This window comes from Grampus griseus (genome assembly GCF_964374135.1).
Source record: "Grampus griseus genome assembly, chromosome: 9".
NCBI classification, from domain to species: domain Eukaryota; kingdom Metazoa; phylum Chordata; class Mammalia; order Artiodactyla; family Delphinidae; genus Grampus; species Grampus griseus.
Genome location: NC_139003.1, coordinates 91411249 through 91433475, shown reverse-complemented (window position 1 = coordinate 91433475; position 22227 = coordinate 91411249). Strand labels below are relative to the sequence as shown.

The following is a 22227-nucleotide window of genomic DNA, read 5'->3' as shown; positions in this document are numbered from 1 at the left end:
GTGATAAAAATCTTTCTACTAGTGTACATTATTTTCCCTGAATTTTGGTGTTTTGGTGCCATCTTGTGGCTGGACTGTGTAGTAACCTCAACACTCAAACACATTTCAGTGTCCTCGATAGGGTAAAAGATAGACTGGGAATGCTTTCCAAAATGCAAATCATGCATCACTAGAAACCTACATTTAAAGGGCTGAGGATAGTTTGTTACTCGGTGAATGGACAAGAAAAAATAGTAAGGAATTTGATATATGACTCTTGGTTTCTAAAATTCTGTTTTCATGATATTTGCCCCTAGTTGCTGCTGTTTGAACGGTCTTGGATGAGCAGATGGAAGTCTTCAGTTCTGCACGAAGGAGAAGGGAACATACGGAGTGTGAAGTGGAGGGGCCATCTGATTGCCTGGGCCAATAATATGGTACAAGCAGTGTCCCTAACGCTGGTTCAGAGCTAGAAGGACAGCCGGACCGAGAGCCCTGCGACAAAGGGCAGGGATGGCGCTCCTGCCACCGCCATTTCTCTGGGTTTTTTTATATCCCCGTATCTCCTCCCTCTTTCTTTTTTCAACATCTTTATTGGAGCATAATTGCTTTACAGTGGTGTGTTAGTTTCTGCTTTATAACAAAGTGAATCACTATACATATACATATATCCCCATATCTCTTCCCTCTTGTGTCTCCCTCCCACCTTCCCTATCCCACCCCTCTAGGTGGTCACAAAGCACCTAGCTGATCTCCCTGTTCTATGTGGCTGCTTCCCACTAGCTATCTATTTTACGTTTGGTAGTGTATATATGTCCATACCACTCTCTCACTTCGTCCCAGCTTACCCTTCCCCCCTCCCTGTGTCCTCAAGTCCATTCTCTATGTCTGTGTCTTCACTCCTGTCCTGCCCCTAGGTTCTTCAGAACTGTTTTTTTTTAGATTCCATATATATGTGTTGGCATACGGTATTTGTCTTTCTCTTTCTGACTTACTTCACTCTGTATGACAGTCTCTAGGTCCATCCACATCACTACAAATAATTTAATTTCATTTCTTTTTATGGCTGAGTAATATTCCGTTGTATATATGTGCCACATCTTCTTTATCCATTCATCTGTCGATGGACACTTAGGTTGCTTTCATGTCCTGCCACTGACATTTCTAAAAGGTACATGGAGCGATTGATATCATACCCGGAGGGTAAAGAAATTACATTGCTTTTGGTGTTCATGGGAGAGTAATTTCCAACATATTCTGGACTCTATCTTAGAGGAAGAAACCTGAGGCATGGAGAATAGCCAAGAAAATGAAAAGGCATCTTAATAATGAAAGGGCTGCATTGGAAATGTGGTCTTGAAAATACCATTTGCCTATTAGCCGAGGGCAAATGCCAGTTGCTATGAAACAAGGGCAGGATATTGCTGGTTTTTCTTTTACTCTCAGTATAATCACAGACCCAAAATAGGCCTGCCTTTGAAAAAGGGGATCCTAATTTTTGGTACTTCACTTATCTCAAGTTTACTCAATATCAGTAGGGCGAGTAGAAAGTTTAAAAATTACCTTTTGGACATCTGGCATAGCTTTTGGAATTTTGAGGTATAATTTAGCAAATCAGTGCTTTTCCTTTTTGGCCTCATCACATGGCATGCGGGATCCCAGTTCCCCAACCAGGGATCGAACCCATGCCCTCCGTGCTGAAAGCGCAGAGTCCTAACCACTGGACCACGGGGGAAGTCCCCTGCTATTCCATTTTGAATGGTAGAAACCTCCCAGAATCTACCGTGCCAGTCAGGACTTTTCTTACTTCTCCTGGGTCACAGTCAAGGTCAACAGACATGTGGCCTCTTGGTCTATTTTCATTTAGCTGCTTGCTTGATGTTTTCATTTGAGTACTTTAAAATGTCAGGCGTGTTTTTCTTTATTTAGTGGTTTTGCAGATTCAAAGCTTTTCTGAAAAGCAAAGCCCGTATTTGTGGTGGAACGATACAATTAGAGATGTGACTTTCTGTCTTTTTGGAAATGCAGTTGTTGATATCTGTACATTTCCCACTTGTGTTGGATTTGAGTGGCCTGTGCCATCCACTCATAAAATCTAGTTTGCCTAGAAAGAAGGACAGAGGTTTTCTTTTGTTTTCGGTTTTCACAGGATTCTTGTGGAGTAGGAACGTTTCTGCGGCTCCCAGCAGCACCTAAAAAACACTGTCGATACTTTGCTGTGCTGGTTATCCCTGATGGTTAGCAGTGGCCATTAATAAATTTTCTTTTACCTTCCTTCTCCCAAGGAGAGGATGCTTAATGCTATTTTATTTTCCAGGGTGTGAAGATTTTTGACATCACCTCAAAGCAAAGAATCACCAATGTGCCCCGGGATGATATAAGTCTTCGCCCCGATATGTATCCCTGTAGCCTCTGCTGGAAGGACAGTGTGACACTGATCATTGGCTGGGGCCCCTCTGTCAAGGTAGTTTTGCTTGTATGTCTCGTACGTCTGTGTTGTTACAGAGCTACCGAAGGTGGTCCACAGGAGACCGAGTCTTTGAATGGCTTCTCGGAACCAGAATATTTTCACCTGCATATTATTGTCATGTGATAATCATTTCATGCTTGAATTCTTCCATATGCATAGATTTTCAGATCTATCCTTTCTCCTGAACTTCTCCATGTTCAGAATGGTGCTGCCTTTTTGATCCTTTTTAAATTTCCCATAACCCGATTGGCCTTAGCTCTATGTAAAGCATGTGTTAGGTGTTGTTGGTTCACCTGGGTCCCTTTCGTTATTGTTCTTTTCATTTCCCGTAGCTTTGATTCTGAGCTTCTTCACTAGGACCGATGGTGGAAAAAAGAAGGTTGAGATGAAATCGTCCTGCTTGCTCGGTAGTAGTTTGGTGGAGTGAAGACCCAGGCTTATTATGGATGATAAGATTTGGGGCTATTTTGTCACGTATATTATCTGCCAATATGTGCCTGGGTGAATGAAGCTATTCTGCAAACGGAGGCCCCAAATCCGTTCACCTTTATTTCATGCCTAGTCGTTTTTCTTGTATTAGATGTTTCAGAGCCAAAAGTTGTTTTCTTCCCTTTAAAAATATATACCTTAATCTAAACAACGTAAACTAAAACTTAGCTGAGTTAAAGACGCTGTGAGAAAGTATCCCAGCCATAGTCTAATGGAAGAGCCCGGCTCTGAAGAGTCACGCAGACCTGGGATCCATTCCAACTTTTCCACTTAACTTCTTGCGTGACCCTCTCTGAGTCTTACTCTCCTAATCTGTAAAATGGGCGTGTTAATTGTTCTCACATCACATGTTTCGGAGACGATTAAATGAAGAGCTTAGCATAGGATCTGGAGTATTGTACTTGATAAATATCAGTGTCATTGTTATGCCGTAAAATTCCAGAGAAGTCATGAAAGAGACCTGGTTATTTTAAATTCTTCAGTGAAAAGAAAAGCATAAAAATTATTAATGTTATCACCAAAATAAGTGTTGTTAATCTGAGGTAAAGTCTCGTTGATACGATTCAGGTTCTCTTTCTTTCTTAATTGAACACATGGTCATTATTTCCATGTGTTAAATGAACACAACATGATTCACATTTAAGGTAACAGGAAGGAGGTTGTACCCCCAAAGTCTATGATAAAAAAGTGATTCCCAGTCTCCCTATCCCATGCGTGTGGTTACTGATCCAATAAAGTAATGTTCTTGATATTTTTTAAGTTTCTTAGATGGACCAAGTGGCTTTTTCCTCTGTTGTGATTTGCTTTTCTTTCGGTGAAAGATAAGGGAAATTAGTCTATTGGGACATGTGAGAAGTTTGCTGACTGTTACCAGAAATACTTCCTCTATTAGGCTGAATAATGGTCCCCAAAGACAGCAGGTCCTAATTCCCACCACCTATAAATGTTTCTTTATGCAGCAAGAGAGTCGGGCAAAACATGTGACTAATGAAGCATCTTGAGTTTACCCTGCATTATCTGGGTGGGCCCCCTAAGAGGGAGTGCTAACCCAGAAGAGGAGAAGGCAGTGTGACCATGGATGCAGGGATTGGAGTGAGGCAGCCAAGGAATGCTGGAAGCCACCAGAAGCTAGACGAGGAGAGGAACAGATTCTTCCCTAGAGCCTCTGGAGGGAGCGTGGCCCTGCTGACACCTTGAACTTAAATCTTAGGGTTAGTACTCCATGCAGCTGCTGGGGAGGGGTGTGAGCCGAGGAAGCAGGAGGGGCAGATCCTTGAGACTGGAGTGAGATTGGTGAGTCTCTGTGGTACATAAAGGAAGGCATTATTGCCGGAGTGGATGGAGCAGGTGTGGAGAAGATGGATAGAAGATGACAGAAGGGATAGGGACAGAGGGAGGGAGGGGTGTGTGTTGTGATGGAGAAGATCGCGTAAGGGCTCTCTGGGACAGAGCTCTGACCACAGCACCTAGGGGATAGTATAGGCCATGGCCCAGCTGCCAGTGGTGTCATGTGTCCTTGTCTTCAGAGGGGCTGTAGGATGGCCAGAGACACCATCAGGCTTTGGCGTGAGTCCCAGCTCCAGCCTTGAGGTCCTGGGCAGCTCTCAGAGCCTCTGTGTTCTCGTGTCTACATTAGGGCTGGTAGTATCACCTTCCAGGGGCGTCTGAGGATTGGAAGAGGCCCGGGCAGTCCTCAGGTTCTGTCACTCTCTCTCAGATCTCTCCACTTCCCACCATCCCCCTGTCGGATCCCCCGACTCTAGTTTCGCCCCCCTTAATTCTGCCCTAAACAGTGCAGCCAGGATGATCTTTTCAGAGTGCAGATCAGGTGATGTCAGTCTCCTGGTCAAACCCCTCCAGGATGCTCATTGCTCATAGGATGACATCTTCCTCTTTCATGATGATCTGCCCCCTGTGTTCCTGTCTAGCCCCTCCTTCCCCTATCCTCTCTGCTTCTGTCTGATTACCTTCCCGTTGAGGGCCCCAAGCTGTCAAGTTGCCCTTTGGCACCTGTCCTGTATCTCCTGCTTCAACTTACATGGCGCTTCTTCCAGGAAGTCTTCCATCCCTGCTAGTAGATGCCCCCTGCTCTGTATTTCTGTACTTCTCCATCACACTTCAGTAAATGCCTTATTTAGTTGTTTGTCTCCCCCACTGCACCATAATCTGCCTAAGAACAGAGCTCTATCTGCTTTACAAAGCCCTCAGCTCAGGACAGGTGCCCCGTAGTTGCTAAAAAGTGCTAATTAATATTTCTATTTCATATATATATATATATATATATATATATTATTGTTACACTTCAAACCACGTGGAACACTGCTCCATGTGTACTTTTATCAACACATTAAATAAAGCAGTTGTTCAGTTGGCATGTGGAGCGTGCCTATTAGACAATTTAGTAGTTTCCCTAGTAAGTGTGGATAGAAGAGTGGATAACTTATACGAAGAGAAGGAAAATTGGAGAGCGGACAGGAAATTGTCTGAGATGGACAGGAAACAAATGACAGAAAGTGGGAAATTGTCTGAGATGGACAGGAAACAAAGGACAGAAACCAATCAAAGGAGAAAATAGCCTGTCACTTCTCAGTAAATGCCTGTACCTCCACAGCACTGGGTTCAAGTCCCGTGTCAGAGAAAGAGAGTACTGTGGCCCTCTGTGTCTGTGGGTTCTGCATCAGTGGATTCGACCAACCTCGGATTGAAAATATTTGGGGGGAAAAAATCCAGAAAGTTCCAAAACGCAAAACTTTAATCTGCTGGAAACCAGTAACTATTTATTAACATTTACATTGTATTAGGTATTATAAGTAATCTAGAAATGATTGAACGCATATAGGAGGATGTTTGTAGGTTATATGCAAATACTATGCCATTTCCTATAATGGACTTGAGCATCTTCAGATTTTGGTATCCTCCAGGGTCCTGCAGATACCAAGGGATGACTGTACTGTCAGGTAGTTGCCGTGTTCCTGGACAGCGATTTGGACATGGATATTAGCCAAACCAAACCTTAAAAAAATGTACATTGATCTATCAATTCTACTTCTAGGAATTTATCCTAAGGCAACAAAAGTCCAACAGTTTTATACACGAGTATGTTGATTGCACTATTGCTTGCATCAGAGATAGATAGAAGAAAAAACTAATGTCTAAAATAGGATTGAGTAAATAAATTACAGTATATCCCTGTAATGAAATGCTATAAAGACATTAAAGAATTATGTAAGGATATTTAAATAATACATTAAATTAATTGTAGTAATTTTAGGTTGAGAAAAGTAGCTTCCCCAAAAGTGTGGATTGCTAATAGTGTTCACTTTGTTGTGGGACCACAGATAATAACTTGGTTTTTTCCCTTTGGGTTTTCTGTATTTTAGAATTTTTCATATGGTAGCTATACTTAGGGTTGCAGCTATAAATTAACACAATAAATGCTGCCTAAAAGAAAAAGGAAAAAAACCTAGTCCCTGATGAAAGTTGTATAAGATCAGTACTTAACTTGAGGTTCAGCTTTTTTTTTTTTTTATTGAAGTATAGGTGATTTACAATGTTGTGTTAATTTCTGGTGTACAGCAAAATGATTCGGTTATACATATATATACATATATATATTCTTTTCCATTATGATTTATTTCATATTCTTTTCCATTATGATTTATCACAGGTTATTGAATTTAGTTCCCTGTGCTATACAATAGGACCTTGTTGTTTATTCATTCTATATATAATAGAATGCATCTACTAATCCCAAACTACCAATCCTTCCCTCCCTCAGCCCCCTTCCCCTTGGCAACCACAAGTATGATAATCTCTGAGTCCATCCATGTTGCTGCAAATGGCATTATTTTGTTCTTTTTATGGCTGAGCAATAGTCCATGGTATATATGTACCACATCATCTTTATCCATTCATCTGTTGATGGACGTTTGAGGCCCAGTCTTAACCTGGATGGCTGAACTTAACGTGAATAACGTGATTTTTTCTCATTTCTTATTACAAAATAGAATACATTTCCGTTAGAAAATATAGCAAAGAAAATATAAAGTATCTCTAATCTTACCACCCTAAAGCATCCACTGTTAACACACATATGTGTTAAGGGTTGTGTGTAAGTGAGATATATACAAAAATAAATATATAAAATCTCTATCCAAACTGTATACATACAATTGAAAATAGGAGTTGGCAAACTTTTCTGTAAAGGGCTGGTAGTAAATATTTTAAACTTTGCGTGATACATACTGTTTCTGCTGAGTAGTTTTCCTTTTATTTCTGTTTTTCCTTCTCTCTCTTCCTCCCTCCCTCCTTTTCACTTTTTCAAGGCTTCAAAAATACAAAAACTCTTTTTAGCTTCCAGGCCATAAAAAAAGCAGACCAGGGGCCGGGCTGTTGTTTGCCACCCCTGATTTAAATTATATAATACATTGATTTTAATATGCTCAAGAGAAGAAGAAGAGCATGTGACGCTTTTGCAAAGTATTATTTAGCAACAGTGAAATGTTACTAATATGTGATCAGAAACACAAGACCTACTGTGGGTGCTTCTGTTAGAGATAGATAGAAGGAATCTGTGAGTAGAGTTGCAGAGAATGGGTCATTGAAACCATATTAAAACTATATTAGTTTCCTTCCTTTCTTTGTCCTCGGATAAAACTTTATTGAAGAATAGTGTCAGAGAATATAAGTAATGGTTGCTATATGTCATTGAAGTTAATTTCCATCACTTAAGTCACAGGGTAGGTTGTGTGCATTCCATCTTGAGTGCTACACGGCTAATTTAGCAAAAGTACCATATAGTGAATGACACGTGATGAAGAGTTTTCTATCAGATGAATAAAATAACCTGTGAATTTCTTTTCTAGATATGCTCGGTGAAGGAACGGCATGCCAGTGAAATGAGGGACTTGCCGAGCCGATACGTTGAAATAGGTATGCCTTCTGTGGTGTAAACCTTCAGAAGAGAATCCGTGTTATGAAGGGGAGTCCTAAGGCTGTGTTCTTCAGGGCTCATCGTTGGTACCTTGATGAAATAGATCAAGAAACTTCTAAGATTTGAAGTTTGGCTGTAGAGACCCTTTATTCTAACTCTATTTCTAATTTTTACACAATAATATTGTAGTTGGCTTTGAAGTTGAATAACCATGAGCTTGGGTTCCGGTTCTGTTATTTACCACCTGGACTTTGGACAAGTTTCTGCGTGCCTCAGTCATTTTCATCTATAAAATACAGAAAAGAATACCTGTCTCACAGGTTGTTGGTCAAAATTCCAAGCATGCGTGCACAGCTCATAATACAGTACTCACACTTGGTATTGTCAACGTGTGCCTTCTAAATATTTATTTCCCTCATCACTGGTCTGGTCCAAACCGCCATAGTCTTATCTGGATCGTGAGCCAGCAGCCTCCTAACTGGTTCATCTCTTTCCACTGTGAGTTACTGTACTCTAGTCCCCCGCGCTGCAGTCAAAATACAAATGAGTTGGTGTCACCACCCTTCAGTCCCCTCCCATTGCTCTTAGGATAAAGCTGAGACTCCTTAACTTGACCGTGGGGATCTGCGTTGGCCCTCACCTGCCTTTCTAGCTTCAGCTCATAACAAGCGTCTCCTTGGTCTCTGTGCTCCAGTCACACTGGCCTTCTTCCATCTGCCCGTGCTGCTGCTTCCCATCTCTCTAGAATGCTCTTCTTGCCTCTTTTTACTTCATGGACCCCTTATCATCTTTAATCATACCTCAGCTCAAGTGTTGCTTTTGTGGGAAGGCCCACTGGTCCTCCCTAAGCAGGTCAAATCCCCCCATGATAGGCATGTAGCATTTCCCTTTCTAGCCCTTGTTTGAGTTGCAGTGATCGTGTGATTATTCAGTGCATTTCTGTCTCTTCCACCAGACTATAAGCTCCTTGTTTTTGCTCAGTGCTTGTATCTCAGGGACCTGGCACCATACCTGGCACATAGCAGGTGCTAAATAATTTTGGTTTGAATGAATCAGTGACTCTGGAAACAACTGTTCAGGAAAAGTATGCCAAGGAGGCTATGCCACTACTTTTATACCTTAGTTTTAGGAGCTAGTGCCAAACTTACTCAAACAGAAAGGGTGAGAATTGACTGACTTTTGTCAGTTAAACAAAGTAAAAGCTCTTCTTATATTATTTAGAGCTGAGTAATAATAGGAGACAGTTTTGTGGCGGAGAAGGTGTGCCATGTTATATGTCAGCTGAAAAGTTTATTTACCCATTTGCATGGTGGATGGGGAATATACATTTGATGGGTTGTTATAACAGGATGAAGCTGAGATAAATCATTTGCACATGACTGTACTTTTTTTTTAATTAATCTTTATTTATGGCTGCATTGGGTCTCCGTTTCTGCACGTGGGCTTTCTCTAGTTATGGCGAGCGGGGGCTACTCTTCATTGTGGTGCACGGGCTTCTCATTGCGGTGGCTTCTCTTGTTGCGGAGCACGGGCTCTAGGTGCGTGGGCTTAAGTAGTTGTGGTACGTGGACTCAGTAGTTGTGGCACACGGGCTTAGTTGCTCTGCAGCACGTGGGATCTTCCTGGATCAGGGCTGGAACCCGTGTCCCCTGCATTGGCAGGCGGATTCTTAACCACTGCGCCACCAGCGAAGTCCCATGACTGTACTTTCATAAACAGAGAAAGATGTACCCACCAGGCAAATATGGTTGTAGCATTTAAATCTGGGATATTTTATACTTGAAGTCGGAAGTTGATGGTAGGGTTTTAATAGTTTTGCTGTTCTTTTGTTTGTTTTGCCTTAGAAGGATAAATACATAAATTCATAGTTCGGATTTCTCAGGGTCTGGACAAAATAGGTAAATACAGAATATAATGATACTGAGGAACTAGATAAGACTGAGAACTAGAAGATAAAGATAATTATTTCACTATCTCTGTTTTCTGCCCCTCCCCTGCCTACCAGAATAAAACCTGAACATCTCAATGCATAGTGTCCTGAGAGATAAGTATTACAATATTTTAAATACAGATGAGTTTTAAAAAAAAAAATTAAAAGGCAAGAACTCTGGGAACTTTAGGATGTAGAAATTGCCAGGAAGGCATAAAAATGCAGCAATGTCATCTTCTCTCCTTAGTTGGTGTTTATTGCTTGCCTACTAGGTACGGGCCATTGTGCTATGTGTATTACCTGCTTTAGTTCACTGTCACAGCAGCCCTTTGAAGGGCAAGTAGTAGGCTTCTTGTTCTATAGATGAAGAAAACTGAGGCTCAGGGTGGTTAAACAACCTGTCCAAGGTCTTACTGCTGTGGCATTAAAATGGATAGAATCTAACCCTGCAGAGCCAGGCAGGGAGGCCAGGCAGTTTGCCAGATTCCTGTCTGATATTGGTAAGGTTGTTTTACCTCCCTAAGCCAGACTTTCCTCACCTATAAAATGGAGGTGAGGGACTTCCCTGGCCATCCAGTGGTTCAGACTCCGTGCTTCCATCGCAGGGGGTGTGGGTTCGATCCCGGGTCGGGGAACTAAGTTCCCACACGCCATGCAGTGTGGCCAAAAAATTTTTTTAAAATAAAAAATTTAAAAAGTAAAATGGAGATAAGACCTACTGTCTCAGATAGTTGGGAGAATTAGACATGATTCTAAGGTCTGTAACACTGTCCTTGGCACACAGTAGGTGTTCACTGAATCACAGTGGTTATTATCACCGTGCAGACTTCCATCTCAGCTCCATGACTACTAACAGCCGGCCCAGTGGTGGCCCTAGAGCCCTGGGATCACATTATTAAAGTGTGTTTTGTCTGTACTACAATTTCCATGAAATAGACCGTGTGTGAGTACTAACAGTATCACATTAGGGACATTTTACTAGTATGGTTAATGGTTAAGTACCATTTTTTCCCCTCTTGAGAGCAATCCTTTAAGAATATAAACCATTGCCACAGCAGGAGGCAAAGTGGTTTAGATAAGAGCCCTTGACTAGAATAAAGGAAAAGAGAAATGTTAGGAGGTCTGGATTACAGTTTGCTTTATGACAGTGTAAGCCACTGTTCTTTAGTAAATGAGGTGAAAATGACATTGAGATGAAAGAAATATCTGGCTGTACATTACATTTCTCAGAAGCCAGGTATTTTTAACTCTTCCTTATAAATCCGAATCTCAAAAACAACGCAAAAGTTATTCCTCTCAATAAGATATTCTTGTAAATGAAAGCTAATAATGATAATAAAGATGAAGCTTACTGGCCAGTCTCTAATCCATGAAGACATAAGGTTACACAAGGTTTGGGGGATGTCATTTCTTCTTCCAAATTACAGTTTTAAAAGTAGGTTGTGGTCCATGCCTGCTGTACTTATTTAACTTAACTTGGGTCTCTTACTGTCACAGGACTCCCTAACTCTCTGGCACTTTTTACCAAAGTCGTCCATGTTCTTAATGGAATGGTAGTTGGGAGCTGATACTATGTTGTTGGGAAATGAAGCCAATACTGGTGTGTCATTTTGGGGGCATCTACTGCCAAGGGCAGATAACTTACGTGCAAGGAATTAATGATTGACTCCCTAGTCTTGATTTCATATGGAAGTCTATTTCAAAAAAAATAATACTCAAGAGAAAAGCTACATGGGAATCTACATAAAATGACAGAGAGAAGCCAGGAAGAAAGAGAAGGCGAAGAAAATAAGGGACATCTTTTTCACTTCAATTAAGCGGAGTCCGTAGTGTTAGTTTATTATATGCTGTGGCTCTATTTAGTACATTGTTCTATTTTCAGCCTCTTGATTGACTTGGAAATTGAAGGCCTTTTTGCATGGTGGAAGAGAGCTGTGAAATGAATGCCTTTCTTAGGTCTAAGTCTCTCTATCCACCTGTTAGCATTCTGACCCAGACACACAGTTTCCAGCAGTGGGACAGGTCTCCCGTGCATGTGAACGACGAGGCTTACCTCCATGTCTTAAGTCTCAGTGGAAATCAGGGCAGTTCAAGGTGTCCATAAGGATCTAGCTCTGTATGGTTTTCTGTTCTGTTAGACTTCAGTTTGATTCTCTCTAATCTATTAATTCTTCTGTTCTGCATTGAATTTTTTCCCCAACATTTTTTAATGAAAATTATTAAACATACAAAAAACTAAAGAATTTTACTGGGTCTATTTACTCGCCTCCTTGATTCCACAGTTAAGATTTTATTATACTTGTTTTATTACGCATCTGTTCCTCTATCCATTTGTCACTCAGTGCTGGAGACTCAAATACTTGTTGGAAGTGGAGTTAATAAATTTTCTCTACCATAAGTAGCGGTAAGAAATCAGAAGCACCTGAAGTAAGAAGTATATCTTGTTCATTTTATAACAACTACCACCAGCCACATGCTTAAATACATTACACACAGAATTTTGTTTAATCTTCACAATGGTCCCAGTGGGTAGGGCTGCCATCCCATTTTATAGGTGAAGAGGCTGAGGTTTAGAGGGACCAGGTAACCTGCTCCAGATGCGGACATTCGGAAGCGAAGAAGGCAGCGTTTGAGCACAGATAAGCCTAGTTTCGAAGCTGTTTCTCCTCACTGCTGTGCCATGCGTTCGTCCATGCGTGCCCTCCGCCTAGCCCCAAGCCCTCACGTGTAACTGAGTAACTGATGAGAAGAAAAGCAGCTTGCCGCAGGCACTCAGATACCAACCATGGGGCAGAAATTCTCCAAAGACCCTTTAAATATGCAGTGAGGATGTCTGCTCCCCTGTTCTACAAACAGCCAGATGAAATGGACATGCAGTAGATTTGTTTTTGTATTTTGGTTCAAGTGAAGTATCTCATTTAGAAAAATAGAAATTTTGTTTCCCCTTGTTGTATTCTGGGACTGACAGCTCTTCATCGTTTCTCCTCCAAATGCTTAGGGAATCTCTAGAACCTAGTTGCCTTGGATGGCTATCAAAACTGTCTGTAAGGAAAGGAAGTCAAATCCAGACGGTGATGTGATTCTTTCAGCCCTCTTGTGTGCCCTTTCTTATTGTCTGGCTTAAGTTTAGTTGACGTATCAAGGCAGTTTTGGATTTTTTGTGTGGGGGGGTGGTTAGGTCCCTGAATGTGTGTATGTGTTTATTTTTTAATTTTATTTTATTGTAAGGACACTTCACATGAGATCTACCCTCTTAACAAAATTTTAAGTGTATGTACAGTACACTTCGTGCGCGTTGATTAGCAACTTTCTTTTTCCCCCTCCCCCCCAGCCTTTACAACCACCTTTACTCTTTGATTCTATGAATTTGACTATTTTAGGTACAATGTTTGTCTTTCTGTGTCTGGCTCATTTCACTGAGCATAACGGCCTCAATGTTCATCCAGATCGTTGCATATTGCAGAATTTTTTTGTGAGGCCAAATAGTATTCCATTTTACATATATAATACATACCACATTTTCTTTATCCATTACTGTGTCGGTGGCCATTTAGGTAATTTCTGTATCTTGGCTGTTGTGAACAGTGCTGCAATGAACATGGGAGTGCTAGTGTCTCTTCAAGATCCTGGTTTCAGTTCTTTTGGATAAATACCCAGAAGGGAGTTGCTGGGTCATATGGTGGTTCTATCTGAATGTTTTTTTTTTGAGGAAACTCCATCCTCTTTTGCACGGTGGCTGCACATTTGCATTTCAACCAGCAGTGCATAGGGTTCCAACTTCTCCACATCTTCACCAACACTTGTCGGCTTGTCTTTTTTTTTTTCTTTAATAGCCTATTTACAGCTTAAAGTATAACTATTTCGTTTTGAACCTTTTGACCCAGAGGTCTTTGACCGTCCCCTTGTGTGTGGTCTAAGCAGTGTGGGGTCAGCTTCTCACAGAGTCACTCTTTATCAGTGCTGCTTCGTGAGTGCTGAAGTTGAGTATCTGAGATGATCACATCCGCTTAGCTTTGTCACAGTGTAAGCTGAATATCGATTAGAAGATATAGAATTAAATTGCAGGCTAAACTCATCTTATATAGCTCTGATTTACGTGTAATATTGGCTCCTGATTTGAATGTTTGTGTTATTTTGTCCATTGGCTGTTCTCTTCTGTTTCACTGCCATATATTAGGTCTTCTCCTTAACTTGCTGACATAAAGCATTGTAAAGTCACTTTTACTTCAATGCATCTGCTTCATAGCAGTCCCAAGGATGTTAAAATGTGAGTTCCAAATGTATTTTCTTAGCTCAGCGGTCATGCTGACAGAGTGTCCAAATTTCTCAAAGTTTATAGACATTACATCTAGTTGATTAAGAAATACTAATATCTGGTTATTAAAGGGTCAGATTCTCTTGGGAATAGGGCACTATCATAAACGGACCTCAGTGCTTTTTCATATGTGAATATAAACCAAGGAAAGATAATTGTTCTTATTTATAAATTGCTTGACAAACTTTGTTTGCTTCTTTAAGAATCATAGAAACTAAAATCTATAGGGTATTACTTTATTTAGCTCCAGTGAAGATACCAAATCCTTCTGGGTCACATTTAGCTAACGGGCATTTTGCAACCAGCAAAGGGAAAACAAGGCCCCAAATAAAAAAGCAACACAAGTTCTATGTACTGCAGTGCATGGGAAATTCAAGGGAAGGGCAGGGCACCCTGGCTGCATGCAGAACTGGCAGAAAGTAGCCAAGCCCTTCACTTCTTCTGTTCCTGCCAAGGTAGCGCCATTTTGCCCTTAGCACCTCTGTGTTCTGATTTATGTTTTCTAGTGTGACACATCTAGGAAGAGTAAGCTTTCAAATTCTACTTTTGCTGGGCTTCTACTTAAGGGACCTTAGTCAAGTTATTTAACATCACTGAGCTTCAAGGCCCTTTTAAATTGTATATAAGGTATTATAGTGGAAAAAGATGATGTATGTAAAATATTTAACATCCTGCTTGTCAGTGTAGTAATGTTCATTAAATAGAAGCTATGATTAATATTACTATTCTATTTCGTGAGAGAGAAAAACAGTGGTTTCTTTTAACAATCAGGAGACGAAAACATTGTGTTGCATAAAGTCAATTGAAAGAGAATGGGGGAAGATATAAATAAGGATTTACTGAATTATTCTGAAGAGGTTAATACATTTCATGATATTTTCATAGGTACAAGTAATAATGAAGAGTATGGAGTTAAATATCATCTCTTACAGGTCTGAATACAATGATATTAAGTGAGATAACCTAGTTATGAATTATTTGGAGATGGTCTTTTTATACAGAGCCAAATAAAATCTTGACTTTTATTCCTTACAATTTAATATACATTAGTGTTTTTTAAATCTATTTTAATGATGTTTTTTTCATGAAAAATTTTTTTATTTTTTATTTATTTATTTATTTATTTTTTGCGTTACGCAGGCCTCTCACTGTTGTGGCCTCTCCCGTTGCGGAGCACAGGCTCCGGACGCGCAGGCTAAGCGGCCATGGCTCACGGGCCCAGCCGCTCCGCGGCATGTGGGATCTTCCCGAACCGGGGCACGAACCCGTGTCCCCTGCATCGGCAGGCGGACTCTCAACCACCGTGCCACCAGGGAAGCCCACCCATGAAAATTTTTTGAATGAACGTTTTGTGAAATGTTCCTCTCTCATGTATAACCAGCCTTCCCGCCCTTAACAGGCACATCTAGTCATGGTTATTGCCACTGTTTCCACCCCCATCTCCACCCCTCTGGGAATAAATTTTCCTGCTTTGTATTCTTTGTTGCTTTACACCTGTTTCCATTCTTGCATAGCACATGGTATTTTAATTATTTCTTTAGCTTCTAGACTCACACTCTCTTTTAAGTCAGAGGCAAACTCTTCGTGTTCTTGATGCTTCTGGAAGAGTGTCTTCTGCCTAACTGGTGCTCAGTAATTCTTTATTAAGTTGTTGATAACTCTCAGAGATGTAAGACCCAAGGTACAAGAAAGCTCTGTCTTATTCACTTTTATTTCAATCACATGCCAATCATTCAGAAACTTAGAGCATGTATGCTGTTGATGGCCCAACAATATTTATGCATTTGTGACTGTAATCCCAGCCCTGGGTTATATCAAGTTGGTGTCTAACCCTGATATGTTAACATTTTGTGCTTGGAGGATTCTGAGAAGATGGTGGTAGCGGCCACATAACTGTTCCATCCTCCTGAGTCCTCAGGAACAACTAGATCACGCAACCAAAAACCCATAGACAACACTTACAGCAAGGTAGCCCTAGGAACCCCAAGATACGAGCAAATGGCAAAATCCACCAATAGCCATGGGACCCGCTATGGTCCCAGTGTCTGTATGAGAGAAAGCAGAGGGAGCAAGGGGGCTTCTAATGCATTTGAGATCAGGAGATCTCCCAGAGAATCAGCAGGTGTTTTCTGGAAGACACCCAGGCTGCTCTGAGAGGGGTGGGTGCAGGGCTGCAGTTAGGGTGAGGGGCTCGGGCAGCCCAGCAGCCCCTGGGAACTCTTACAGTTGAGTGGCCAGTGTTTCCTGCCAGGGCCGGGCTCACGCAGGAGAATAAATCCTGAGCAGTATGGGCATGATAGAAACAAAGAGAAGGTCCAGATAAAAGCGGGGAGGGGACAGAGCCAGGAAATCTCAGAAAGCAAGGGACCAGATTTTTAAAAGTATGTGAAAACTATGAATGAGGGAACTCTTGGAGGTTAGAAGTTATCTCAGTTCCTCCCTCCTCCCAAGAGATCAGTGGCTGATTTCACCTAGAAACAAGTGCAGAAAAGTACCGAGGTCAAATCCCATACTAAGGTTTAAGAAAAAGTGAATAAGGAGCAGAATAACATCCTTGGCAATGAAAGCACACCAGACAGAAACACCCACAAAATAGATCATGACTGTAATTTACTGTTTCAGAACAAGCTCCAAGGTGGTTTAAAGAAGGGATGGGGGCTTCCCTGGTGGTGCAGTGGTTAAGAATCCGCCTGCCAATGCAGGGGACACAGGTTCAATCCCTGGTCTGGGAAGATCCCACATGCCACGGAGCAACTAAGCCCGTGCACCGCAACTACTGAGCCTGCACGCTAGAGCCCGCGAGCCACAACTACTGAGCCCACGCGCCACAACTACTGAAGCCCATGCGCCTAGATCCTGTGCTTCACAACAAGAGAAGCCACCGCAATGAGAAGCCTGCACACTGCAATGAAGAGTAGCCCCTGCTCACCGCAACTAGAGAAAGCTCGCGTGCAGCAATGAAGACCCAATGCAGCCAAAAATAAATTTAAAAAAAAGAGAAATGATGGAAGGCATGAAAGAACAACAAAAATCAGAACTAAAAAAATTTCAAATGAGGTGACTGAACTCAGGAAATATTTATAAATAAAAATTATTTCAGAAATGAAGGTTAAACTGGAAGGAACACAGGAGCAAATAGACACAAAGACAATACTGAAAGAAGAGAAATAGAAGACGAAAAAATTTTCATCACAAATAAGGGGAAAAAAAGGTTTATGATTAAATGATAAATACTGAGACAGGCAAAGATAATTCAGCCTACAAATAAGAGTCATGGAAAACAAAACAAGGGAATGGAATAAATACCAAAAACAGTAATTCAAGAAATAATTTCCCGAAACTACAGATGAACAAAACTAGAAACTAGAAATTAAAATAGTACAGTTGTGTATCTGAAAATTATGACCCACGATGAACATCTTCAAGATACTTGAGTAAAATTACTGGACTTTAAAGACAAAAAACACTGGGGAGCATCTGGACCTGCACTGTCCAATATGGTAACCACTTGCCACTTATAGCTGTTAAGTGCTTGAAATATGGCAGGTGTAGGCTGAGATGTGCTGCATCTAGGATTCCAAAGACTTAGTATGAAAATAAAAAGTAAATTATCTCATTAATAATCCTTTATGTTGTTAAATGTTGCAATGACCATATTTTAGATGTGTTGCATTAAATAAAATACTTTTAAATTTCACCTCTTTTTACTCTTTAATATGGCTACTAGAAAATTTTAAAGTTATGTTTTTGGCTTGTGTTAATATTCTGTTGGACAGCACTGATCAAGAACTCAAGCCTCTCTTCTAGATCAGAGCTTTGTACACAATTGTCCTCTTTCTGGATCCAAGGAACTTCCTTGAATAAAATTTTTATGTGAATAGTCCCTCTGAAACTTTCTTCCTCTTTTTCTCTTATTCTGCATAGAATCTCTTTCTTTTTTCCTTGAATTATTTCTTCTAGTACGTCTAGGACTGCTTCATTCTCCTAAATAAACCAGAGCACTGCAGGCCTTTCATCCCCATCAGGATGAAGGCTGTGTTGCAGCTGTAATGTGCATCTTTGCTTACCTCCATCACAATCCCAGGGACCCCAGAGCACTTCCTGCAGGGCCCCAGAGCCATTGACTCACTTTCAGAACTCTTTGACCTGAAGAATAGCTACTGCCTGTTGTGGCTCCCTCTAGTAATTCTGCATTTTTCTCTCCTCCCCGCCCCCTGCCGCCCCCCAGCTTTTGCTTTCTATTTTGTTTTAGTGCTTTCCAACACAATTTGTCTTTTTCTTTATGACTTATCTTTTCCAGATAATGGAAAGATGAGCTTCCATGGTATGAGACCTGTAAGACACCTGTATTCAAACTGGTTTTCCTTTGGAAACATTTTTTCATTAGTTATTAAAAATCATTGTCATGTGGAAAAAAATAGAATTTTAGAGAAAATAAACTGAAGCTTTGATTGTTCCACTAAACTTTTGAAGTAGAAAGGCAGTAATTACTTGAAGATATTTTATAAAGCCAGTCCATAAAATTTTACATAATTTACGTATGTTCCAGAAGAATAAATACTACCGTTCAGCGTTTCTTTCTTTAAATCTGTTCATTATTATCTGTTCATTAAGAATAGTCCTTATACTTTCCTGTTCATTCTTTTATTTTATTCATTTTTAACATCTTTATTGGAGTATAATTGCTTTACAATGGTGTGTTACTTTCTGCTCTATGACAAAGTGAATCAGCTATACACATAGACACGTTCCCATATCTCTTCCCTCTTGCGTCTCCCACCCTCCCTATCTCAACCCTCTAGGTGGTCACAAAGCACCCAGCTGATCTCCCTGTGCTCTGCGACTGCTTCCCACTAGCTATCTATTTTACATTTGGTAGTGTATATATGTCCAGGCCACTCCCTCACTTTGTCACAGCTTACCCTTCCCCCTCCCCATATCCTCAAGTCCATTCTCTAGTTGGTCTGTGTCTTTATTCCCGTCTTACCCCTAGGATCTTCATGACATTTTTTTTTCTTACATTCCATATACATGTGTTAGCATATGCTATTTGTTTTTCTCTTTCTGACTGACTTCACTCTGTATGACAGACTCTAGGTCCATCCACCTCACTACAAATAACTCAATTTCGTTTCTTTTCATGGCTGAGTAATATTCCATTGTATATATGTGCCACATCTTCTTTATCCATTCATCTGATGATGGACACTTAGGTTGCTTCCATCTCCTGGCTATTGTAAATAGAGCTGCAATGAACATTTTGGTGCATGACTCTTTTTGAATTTTGGTTTTCTCAGGGTATGTGCCCAGTAGTGGGATTGCTGGGTCGTAAGGTAGTTCTATTTGTAGTTTTTTAAGGAACCTCCATATTGTTCTCCATAGTGGCTGTACATTTCCACCAGCAGTGCAAGAGGGTTCCCTTTTCTCCACACCCTCTCCAGCATTTATTGTTTCTAGATTTTTTGATGATGGCCATTCTGACCGGTGTGAGATGATATCTCATTGTAATTTTGATTTGCATTTCTCCAGTGATTAGTGATGTTGAGCATTCTTTCATGTGTTTGTTGGCAATCTGTATATCTTCTTTGGAGAAATGTCTATTTAGGTCTTCTGCCCATTTTTGGATTGGGTTGTTTGTTTTTTTGTTATTGAGCTGCATGAGCTGCTTGTAAATTTTGGACATTAATCCTTTGTCAGTTGCTTCATTTGCAAATACTTTCTCCCATTCTGAGGGTTGTCTTTTGGTCTTGTTTATGGTTTCCTTTGCTGTGCAAAAGCTTTGAAGTTTCATTAGGTCCTGTTTGTTTATTTTTGTTTTTATTTCCATTTCTCTAGGAGGTGGGTCAAAAAGGATCTTGCTGTCATTTATGTCATAGAGTGTTCTGCCTATGTTTTCCTCTAAGAGTTTGATAGTTTCTGGCCTTACATTTAGGTCTTTCATCCATATTCAGCTTATTTTTGTGTATGGTGTTAGGGAGTGTTCTAATCTCATACTTTTACATGTATCTGTCCAGTTTTCCCAGCACCACTTATTGAAGAGGCTGTCTTTTCTCCACTGTATATTCTTGCCTCCTTTATCAAAGATAAGGTGACCATATGTGCGTGGGTTTATCTCTGGGCTTTCTATCCTGTTCCATTGATCTATCTTTCTGTTTTTGTGCCAGTACTATACTGTCTTCATTACTGTAGCTTTGTAGTATAGTCTTAAGTCAGGGAGCCTGATTCCTCCAGCTCCATTTTTCGTTCTCAAGATTGCTTTGGCTATTCGGGGTCTTTTGTGTTTCCATACAAATTGTGAAATTTTTTGTTCTAGTTCTGTGAAAAATGCCAGTGGTAGTTTGATGGGATTGCATTGAATCTGTAGATTGCTTTGGGTAGTAGAGTCATTTTCACAATGTTGATTCTTCTAATCCAAGAACATGGTATATCTCTCCATCTATTTGTATCATCTTTAATTTCTTTCATCAGTGTCTTGAAATTTTCTGCATACAGGTCTTTTGTCTCCTTAGGTCAGTTTATTTCTAGATATTTTATTCTTTTTGTTGCAATGGTAAATGGGAGTGTTTTCTTAATTTCACTTTCAGATTTTTCATCATTAGTGTATAGGAATGCCAGAGATTTCTGTGCATTAATTTTGTATCCTTCAACTTTACGAAATTCATTGATTAGCTCTAGTAGTTTTCTGGTAGCATCTTTGGGATTCTCTATGTATAGTATCATGTCATCTGCAAACAGTGACAGCTTTACTTCTTCTTTTCCTTTTTGGATTCCTTAAATTTCTTTTTCTTCTCTGATTGCTGTGGCTAAAACTTCCAAAACTATGTTGAATAATAGTGGTGAGAGTGGGCAACCTTGTCTTGTTCCTGATCTTAGTGGAAATGGTTTCAGTTTTTCACCCTTGAGGACGATGTTGGCTGTGGGTTTGTCATATCAATGACAGGAGAGGATCTATAAAAAATACAAACACATGGAGGCTAAACAATACACTACTTAATAACGAAGTGATCACTGAAGAAATCAAAGAGGAAATCATAAAATACCTAGAAACAAATGACAATGTAGACACAATGACCCAAAATCTATGGGATGCAGCAAAAGCAGTTCTAAGAGGGAAGTTTATAGCAATACAGTCCTACCTTAAGAAACAGGAAACATCTCGAATAAACAACCTAACCTTGCACCTAAAGCAATTAGAGAAAGAAGAACAAAAGAACCCCAAAGTTAGCAGAAGGAAAGAAATCATAAAGATCAGATCAGAAATACATGAAAAAGAAATGAAGGAAACGATAGCAAAGATCAACAAAACTAAAAGTTGGTTCTTTGAGAAGATAAACAAAATTCATAAACCATTAGCCAGACTCATCAGGGATAAGACTCAAATCAATAGAATTAGAAATGAAAAAGGAGAAGTAACAACTGACACTGCAGAAATACAAAAGATCATGAGAGATTACTACAGGCAACTCTATGCCAATAAAATGGACAACCTGGAAGAAATGGACAAATTCTTAGAAATGCACAACCTGCCAAGACTGAACCAGGAAGAAATAGAAAATATGAACAGACCAATCACAAGCACTGAAATTGAAACTGTGATTAAAAATCTTCCAACAAACAAAAGCCCAGGACCAGATGGCTTCACAGGCAAATTCTATCAAACATTTAGAGAAGAGCTAACACCTATCCTTCTCAAACTCTTCCAAAATATAACAGAGGGAGGAACACTCCCAAATTCATTCTACGAGGCCACCATCATCCTGATACCAAAGCCAGACAAAGATGTCACAAAGAAAGAAAATTACAGGCCAATATCACTGATGAACATAGATGCAAAAATCCTCAACAAAATACTAGCAAACAGAATCCAACAGCACATTAAAAGGATCATACACCATGATCAATTGGGGTTTATTCCAGGAATGCAAGGATTCTTCAATATACGCAAATCAATCAACGTGATACACCATATTAACAAATTGAAGGAGAAAAACCATATGATCATCTCAATAGATGCAGAGAAAGCTTTCGACAAAATTCAACACCAATTTATGTTAAAAACCCTGCAGAAAGTAGGCATAGAGGGAACTTTCCTCAACATTCCTGTTCATTCT

General features: G+C 40.3%; 1 protein-coding gene across 1 annotated transcript in view; it reads left to right on the top strand.

The window, feature by feature from the left end:
* VPS41 (VPS41 subunit of HOPS complex) overlaps window positions 1–22227 on the top strand; it is a 188684-nt gene that overhangs the window by 114034 nt on the left and 52423 nt on the right. Inside the window, exons 8-10 of the mRNA XM_082661461.1 lie at window positions 297–416; window positions 2297–2443; window positions 7804–7870. Of these exons, the coding sequence (XP_082517587.1) occupies window positions 297–416; window positions 2297–2443; window positions 7804–7870 (334 nt within the window). The remainder of the gene's footprint in view (window positions 1–296; window positions 417–2296; window positions 2444–7803; window positions 7871–22227) is intronic.